Raw genomic sequence first — 9,281 nt, 5'->3', positions numbered from 1 at the left:
ATATAATTTGACGACCTCTGTGGCTCAGTGGTGAGCGCGTTGGTATCTCGGGTTCGAATCCCGCCGACGGAACAAAAAGTTTTCAAAGTTCCTGGGTCATGGATGTGTATTAAATATGTGTATCATATAATAAAAATCTTAAATATATGTATAGTATAAAAGTATTAAATATATTTCCGATGTCTGGTACCTGTAACACAAGTTCTTTAGGTACTTAGCACGGGGCCAGACTGACGTGGTGTGAAGCGTCCATAGATATTATTATTGTTATTAATAAGGCTGCCTTTGTGTGCAGTTTAATTTTTCAATTTATATTGCATCTAAATGTGCACAATAAAGTATATTTGTTTGTTTGTTTGAATATATTTTGGATATTGTAGTCAGAGGTATCTAGATACCTCGCCTGGCCTCAATATCTAGGCCAGAGATATCTGTGTGTAGTTTTCGCCTTTTATTACCAACATTTTTTTATTAGACAATTCTCATCATTACTATATTTTGTAAGAAAAAAACCCATATTTAAAATGGAAATCTTGCAATGAACCCCACAAAGAGCTAAAAATTTTGTTCTGTTTCGGTTATAGTTTTATCAAGAGGTAAATAAATGCAAATTGTTCTCTGCACTTTGGAATGTTTCTCAAAATCGTTAGGCACTCCCGTTAAGTCTAGCTTTTGATGTTCTGAACACTAGTTAATTTATACAAGCGGTGTAAAGTGCTAAGTCTCAGGTATTCCTGTTATATACATTAAATTAGACATTATATTCTAGTCTTCACGTATCTACTTTAATAGTTGCTTATACAAATTTAGTATTTGTAAAAATTACTATTATTAGCGTATAATACTTTTTAGTTACTGATTACCTGTGTAAGAAAGTATGCCACGTATGAGATTTTTATGCTAATTCTTCTAGTCGAGCTAGCTCCCGAAGAAGCAAAAGGTACGACCACGGTGCAAGTCTAGCTATTTTGTTTTCAGTAGACTCTGCCATTGAGAAAAAATATTTAAACTAAGTAGTTAACGCCCGCAACTCCGTTGCGCCAAAACTCATTTATCACGCAGGAACCATACATTTTTCCAGGATAAAAAGTATTCTGTGCTCTTTCCCGGGACTCAAAGTATCTCCACGCCAAATTTTAGCAAAATCAGTTCAGCGGTTTGGGCATGAAGACGTAACAGACAGATGTACAGACACACAGACAGACGGACAGACAGACCGACAGACAGACACACTTTCACATTTAAAATATTAGTATGAATTTGAATTTAAAATTTGCATCACCTAGTTTCGGGGATTTTTGTGGTATTGACGAGAGTGCGCTCAAATGATTTGCGTGGACACGGCTCAGAGGCGTCGCTACTGGACCGTAAATTCTCTTCTCATGTCACCCTTGCGGGCATTGTTTAGAAATCGATGCGTTTGTAGGTCTATCTAAAGCTCAGCCCACAAATATCGAGTCCGGTGAAATTGCTCGTCAGTCTCAGTCCTCAAAAATTTTAACTTTCGTACCCACATATGAACAATTTTTGATAACCTAGTCTTATATTTTAAAAACTTAAATTGTAATACAGGTGGACAGTTCGATTTTTGCATTTTTTTAGCATAAGCCACTGCTTAGTTCTCACTAGAACTAAAGGAAATTTTTTTTCGTTACCTTTACATTATATGAGTAGAGATTTAATTTGAGGACAGCGATGATGATGATGAACCACGAAACAAAGACACAATAACAAAGGCACATAAATAACAATCTAATAACCATTTGCCATTTTGGCGATGTAGCTAATTACAACAGTTAAGGCATCTCCTCGAGGCATTAGTTTTCAACTTTCGGGTAAAGATTTTCAAGAAGCGTTGTCCATGCCAAATGTTCGAGGGCCTTGGAACTTATGAATTCCTCCCAGTTGAAAACTACTAAGTGCAAAGTTTGAAATTGTTTATGAGTAAGTTGTCTTTGTTTATGTTAATTATTTAATTTCTTTGCCAAGTATTCGAATAATAAAATTCTCTTTGTTTTGTAGAGTTTGAAATATTTACGGCACTTTTTTAGATAAAGAACTGAAATTATTCAAGCTTTATTTGATTTTTTGTTACACCTTCAATATGAATAAATATCACACATTTTCATATTATCGAGTATTTGCATAATTTTTGTGACTTTCCGAAATGATTTAAAATAAACAATTTTTTTACATTTTAAAATAATGCATAAAATTTGTATAAGTTACCCTATATGGCTGGTATGAGTATCGTAGGTACTATAATAATATCTTGCGATATAATAATCATCGACGACTAACCTTTAGCTTAATTTCGAGCTGTCACGTGCATTTCACAGAGGTATCGATATTGTGGTTCCACGTATATGGAGTATGGACCAAATATCAGTTTGCCTATCGTAACTAGGATATGTATTGAGATATTAAATCTGTCTCTCTCTACTTTATAATAATAATAGAAGTAGTTGTTGCAGTAAGAACGGATTTGCATTTTCCAATTATCATAAAACTTTAATCTGAAGAACGGCACTTTTACTTACGTAGTAAATATTTAGTAATCTGTGCTTTTACGTTCATCTGGAAAATATTATTCCTCATATGCAAAATATGTCCAATATAATATGTCTAATTTTTTACCATTACATGTTAGTACATATTACAGGTCTATAAGCAGAAAAAGTAAGACTAAACTGACACGAACTAAAATTATTCAAAGCAAAGTCTCTTCCGAGATTTTCCTATTTCATTTAATTTGACTTTTGTAGAAACACGTCCCGGCTCCGACTTAAGTTAAGAAGCTCTTAGGAACGTTATTAGCAACTGTCAAGCGGCAGTTCCAAGACGTTACAATCTCATAAAAGTGAATGTATTACTCCAGATCTTTAAATAAGATACCGTAAAATCCCTCTATTATGTGGTTTGCTTTGAAAAGCGCAAATATCTAACGAAATCACATGCACCGTAAGTCGGGGCTCGAGGTAAAAATACCAAAGGATTATTGCGCTTTAGTTGGAGATAAAACAGAGCAAAAAGTTCGCTTTCGTTTTGTTTTCTTTGAATGTTTTGTCTTTATGTTTTAAATATTATGTTATATTTGAGGAAATATGCTTGTTATATTGTTATTCAGTACTTATAACTCTATTTATATCTCTATTTATCTATCTCAGTTTTGCGACTGTGAATTTCACTGTTATCAAGTAATATTGAAATTAGTAGAATACATACATACAGTGCACAATATGCATACTATTAACAAATGAACAGACTGAAAGTAATAAATTTAATAAAGCAATCAATTTACACGGGGGAAACTGTTATTGACGGAAAACTAAACCAAAATATTTTATAATGCAAATGAACTCCTGTGTAATATCATTGTACCCTAATATGATCGTAGTTTCAGCAAACAGTTTTATCATTTTAAAATAGCCTATTAGCGGCACATGCGCGTGAAAATTAATTCAAACTACATTAGCCGACTAATGGATACAAATGAAACACATAATAAACATTTTATTATAATTTTCGTTTATTTTCGTTTTTCGATATTTAGAAAGTTTCAAACTATTTACAATTCTTTAAAACTTAGAACGTTCTAATAAATAAAAACGTCTTAAATATAATAATATATAACACGTCTTCAAAATAACAAAATGATATAATATTTTGATCATAACAACGTATTCACTATAAGCTCTACACTTAAATAAAATATATTCAAAATATATTTTTACAAACAAAAATATTTTATAACTATTTAATTCAACTAATCAATCAACAATCATGTTTAATCAACATAAACAGCACATCAGTACGGATTCGGACGAAATAGGACAATAATTAGTGTTACAAACAAAATAAATACATATAAATACATTAACAACCAATATAACTTAATGGTTGAGCGAGTTAGAGCTCAAACCGGAGTTTACAGCCACAAGATTAAAAAATGTGAATGTGCATGTTTAATGTAGTAAAAATCTTAAAATAAATATTTTGTATAAAAGAAATATATTCAGTCTAGTACCTGAAATACAAGTTCTTTGAGAACTTACCATGGGACCAGGGTCATTATGTGGAGTGTCCAGATATTATATCACTTGATGATCCTTTATCGTTTGAGCACCGTACATTTTTCCTATGTCCTTTCCCGAGACTCAAAGTATCTCTATAACAAATCTCAGCAACATCAGTACAGCGGTTTGGGCGTGAAGGTAACAGACAGACAGACGGACACACTTTCGCATTTATAATAATATTAGTATGGAAATATGGGTGTTATTGTGTTAATGTTATTTTTAATGTTTTATGTCATATTGTAAGGTTATTAATAGCCTAATAAATTTATTTACGTTGCTTCCTTTTGTCTCAAAATCAACCGACTAAGCCAATTGCTAATAAATTTCATCTAACCCTGCGACCATCGGCGTAGAGTGAGTTAAAACTCGACAAAAATAAATTAGTTTATTACAATTAATCGTTATTAAATATTAATCAATTATTGTTATTATCATACAAAAAATTTACACTATTAACGTTTATATATAAAGTCTTAATGGACACTGATACTAAATAAAATATTATAAGTGCCTCAAAGAAAATGATTGCGCATTTTTCTACGTAACTGGTTTTTAAACTTATAGTAAGGGTGATAAATGAGCTAACTGTGAGTTTACGGTATAATACGAATATTATGAGAATAACACAATTTCTAAAAAAAAAATCCAAATTCGTATAAAGGTGCGTCCACATTTGTATCATTTGCGCGATCAGATCTCCGTCGCGATCATCGCGCCATATAAAGTATGCGTATTATAGTGTGGACGCCTATTAGATCAGTCTGCCGATCATGCGCGTATTTGATACGACACGTATCAGTTACGCGGTTAATAGCGATTGGGGCGTATCATGATGCGCGTATCATTTTGATACGCTTCGATGATACGCGACGGAGATCTGATCGAGCAAATGATACAAATGTGGACGAAGCCGTGATAATAATAATTAAAATTGTAGCGCGCTTCGCGTAGCACCTCGTAGCCACATCGTAGCGCTACAAAGTGATTCGTAGCACCACGTGTAACCGTCATAGCAATGCCGTAGCTATAGTGCGACCAGTTTAAGCGCGACCTTCGTAGCATATTAAATGAATGCTACGAGTATGCCACGAGAGTCACGCTTTAAGTGGTCAGAGTATAGATGGTGCGCCATTTGCTTTTGTCGACGAACAATTTGTTTTTAAACTTATTAAATTATATATTATATAAAAAACTTATTTTTGACTTCCGAATTGAGAATAATAAAAAGAATTAAGATTTAAATGAAAACAACGTTGAAAATAATAATTCCTTAAGGCACTTATAACTGTAAATTTCTCGTAACGTATCACAAGTAATGATGATGATCGCTTACGCTCGATAACTTTTAAGTGAACAATGAAATATAATTTTATTAAATTTCATTTCACAATTTGTTTGCTCTCAACTACAATAAAGGTATAATATTATATACTTCTCTTTAGTCGAACCGCAGAAAATTAAAATTATATTAATTGGGAATTCCTGGATGTACTCCATTAATCCGTACAATCACAAATACAATGAGCGTCTGGGAAACGGTAACAAAAGCTTTCATTGAAATAAAAAATTGCATTCTTAGTATTGTATAACATAATGACATTTTATTATATTATCAGTAGGTTGAACAAAATCACGCAAATAGTAAATCTGCGTTGTTAACAATAATTAGATCCTTTATAAAAAATTCACAACCTCAGAACTAAAATCTTACAAAAAAAATTATATTCGTATCAACCTTTGAGATATCAACGCAACGTCTTATCCACAGAAATAAATCAAGATAGAACGGCTAAGCGGGTGGAGTACGCGTGTTTCAATCTTGCACAAGTGAGCAAGATTCGTTGAACGTTCATTTAGTCAGCGCACACGTCTCGACTTGATTACACCGGAGCGGTTGTGCAAAAATGCCTCATTGTGCAGTGTCTAATTGTAAAAACAGAAGTACGAAAGTAAATCGGTCAAAAGGAGGTATTTCTTTCCACAGGTAAGTTATTTGTTCTAACTAAATGCAAAGCAAAAATTGACACGATCGATTCCTTAGCAACGTACTCGCGTCGCCGTTCTATCTTGATTTATTTCTGTGATCTTATCCTACCTATGTTATTACGTATTACAAATCAGATGTTAATTACCTATGATGTTTATTGGAATATTATTCGCTATATTTACATTAAAATTTACAAACAAACAGTAACATCGATCCAGTGCGAGAAACTCAGGGGATTCGATGTATTTCCTAGAACTGACTATACATTATACAACTGCTAGAATGCAGGAATGATCACATATAATAATTGTTAATAACGTTTTCCTATTGGTCACCGACCGTGAGTTTCTCGTGCTGCATAATATCAAACCTAAGTATACTTTTAAAACATCGGTTTCGGCGCCACCGCCATAATATCGTTTCTGTTAATAATAAATCATTTATTAAGAATAATGAGTATAAATAAGGTATAAAAAACTATTTTAAATCGTACACTCATCGGTCAAAAGGAGTCTCGTGCAGCGTGCTGTTAAAATTAATACATATTTACATAACGCAAACACAAATCGCATTGTAATAAAAAATCTATGATACATACGTACACTTTTAAACAAGGAGTTGAAACTGTCACATCGCCGTGATCATAATATAACACCGAAACCATGGAGTCCGTTACAAAATTCTAATTTATTTACATATCCTAGAGCTGCGTGGTCTGTCAGAGGGGCGTGTCGCGCGGCGGGTTGGCGTGCGCGCTGATGGTGTGCGCGTTCGCGTGCGCGTGCGTGTGCGCGTGCGCGTGCGGGTGTGCGCGCGGCAGTGTGCGGAGATGCTGCAACGGGATGCTGTGCGAGCTGACAGCGCCGCCTGCGTTGCGCGGCAGCGTGCACGAGCCGCTCGCGAACCCGGCGGGCGGGGGAATACCCACTGTTGACGTCTGCGAACGAGTAATAAAACTCACCAAGTGCACTAATTATAGTGTATTAATACTGAGGGAATGCAAAATATTATGTAATATGCTATTTTGAAACCAGAGCCTTACAATTTAAGGTAGCTAAGCTTCAAAGAAGTTCCACGGGAGTGGAGTTTCAAAAAATGTGTTTTTTAAGAACGATTCATTTGCCTCACTAGCTATTCTTTTGAATATTAAAAACACACTTTGTTTGCAACGTGGTTCTGGTAGAAACGCAGATTAACGTTAGCATAATAAATGGCGATAAATTATTCTCATTCTCGGGAATTATCTTAATGAAGTGTCATTAAAGTTCGTGACACTTACAGAGTTGTCATGCATGACTGGATGAGCAGGCGGTGGAGCCGTCCGGAGTGGACAGTACCCCGGTATGCTGCCCCGCACCCCGGCGATACTCCCTCTAGGTGCTCGGTTGTTTGGCGGAGATATAGTCGACACTTGTTGCTGCCGAAAATAGTCGAGTTGCTACAAAATATATTATAAAGATTAGAAAACATATACCTGACCTGTTGCATTTATCGCTAAATATTATCATATTCTATGATATTCGAAATCCTAATATTTTTAATATTTTATATTTTCAAAGACAAAGCCTGACATTATTTTATGTGCCATTCAATTACGCTTATATAAAAATTGTTTACAAAATCTAACAACCAATATTATTTTATTTGTAACTTTTCATTACCCAAGCTGTGCCCATCTGTCCTCGATGCTATTAATACTCGTATGGCAGCAAGGCTAAATAGGGTTTGTTAGCATATAAATGACTAAATGAAAATGTATACTATATTGTGCACACTCAAACTCTTAAGTCTGCGGATGCTCTTATGCTAAGTACTCACATACGGTTTTGCTCGATAGTTTTACTCCAAATCAAGTAATAATTACTACGTGGACCACAAAACTCACTGCTCGAAGGCTCGCATCGAGCCGCTTGAAGGCTCGCTTCGAGCCGGCTTGTTGGAATTAAATGTATCGATTTAGAATAAAACTATTGAGCAATGCTCAATGTGTGGACGAAAGCTCGAGCCGCGGGTTTTGCTTGACGTTATTTCTCGATCGAGCAAAACCGTATGTGAGTACTTATCATTACACACACATAATATAAACGTAAGTAAAAGTACCTGCATGTGATCCGTATCAGACGGTATGATATCGGGGTTCCTATCGTCGCTTTCGCTGTCGTCTTTGTCGCGGAGTTTGTCGGGCGAGGCGGTAGGGGCGGGGCCTCGCGGCTTGCGCTTGGCACACCGCTGTCGGAGGGCGACGGTGATGAGCACCGCCGCCAGCATCGCCACCCCACCACCGCTTATTGCTGCTGACATCGCTCCTGACATTTGGAAGGCGGTGCGTGGGACATCTGATAGAACATTTTGAATCGATTATTATTTTTTATTAATATTTAAAGTCGCTTAGAACAACAAGGTTATTAGCGACCACAAGCACAATTACAATAATTTATATCAAACTAAAAAGATTTGTTATTTGTTAATGTGTGAGGTTATATTATTGTTAGTTCGACTATTTTTAGACTTGTTATTCGTATAACTTTTAATGTATATATCAATGCAATGATATTAAGTATCTAGTACTTAACTTTGGTAGGTGCTGATTACTATTTTGCTTATGGTACTCGATAATGTTTGTTTTTATGAGAATATGGTGTAGGTATGAAAAACAACGAATGTCGATCCGAAAAACTCAAAGCAGAATTACCACAATGCTTTACAAAACATCCTATATATTCAAATGTAAATAACTATTAATATATTACCTAAGCTTTTATCGTGCACATGATGCTTTTCTGGTGGCCTGAGTGTGCTGGCTCTCAGTGGATATGGATCACCTCTTCCTTTTGCGTTAAAAGCCAGCACTGCGGCAGCGTACGTTTTCCCCGGCTCCAAACTGATTGCCGTAAACCGAGGCACCGCACTGGATACGTTGGCTACGATTACCTATGAAATGTAAATTCGATTTAAGTGCGTTTCACGAAATAGTAATCTGATTAATAAAATACATTTTATACGGTTTCTCCAAGTTGGTCAATGATGAACTATTACAGGTGATTACGAACAGGTACAGGGGCCAATTCGTCTATGATTTCCCATGATTGTCATTATTTTGTGCATGTAATAGTTCGTTCTAGAATCATGACAACAATCATGTTTAATGGTTGTCCATCATAACACATAATAGAGAGCGACCTCTAGAATTATATACAATCTAAAATATTCATTGC

At 35.1% G+C, this 9,281-nt stretch overlaps 1 protein-coding gene across 1 annotated transcript in view; it reads right to left on the bottom strand.

Moving 5' to 3' along the window:
• Positions 1-6,134: 6,134 nt before the first annotated feature.
• The window catches only part of LOC121726214 (neural cell adhesion molecule 2), a 226,551-nt gene continuing 223,404 nt past the window's right edge, over positions 6,135-9,281 (bottom strand). Inside the window, exons 14-17 of the mRNA XM_042113451.1 lie at positions 8,817-8,997; positions 8,167-8,402; positions 7,346-7,504; positions 6,135-7,003 (exon numbers count right to left, since the gene is read on the bottom strand). Coding sequence (XP_041969385.1) covers positions 6,785-7,003; positions 7,346-7,504; positions 8,167-8,402; positions 8,817-8,997 — 795 coding nt within the window. The 3' untranslated portion in view covers positions 6,135-6,784. The remainder of the gene's footprint in view (positions 7,004-7,345; positions 7,505-8,166; positions 8,403-8,816; positions 8,998-9,281) is intronic.

This window comes from Aricia agestis, chromosome 4, assembly GCF_905147365.1.
Source record: "Aricia agestis chromosome 4, ilAriAges1.1, whole genome shotgun sequence".
Classification (NCBI taxonomy): domain Eukaryota; kingdom Metazoa; phylum Arthropoda; class Insecta; order Lepidoptera; family Lycaenidae; genus Aricia; species Aricia agestis.
The sequence above is the reverse complement of the archived record's forward strand: the minus strand, read 5'-3'. Positions and strand labels throughout refer to the sequence as shown.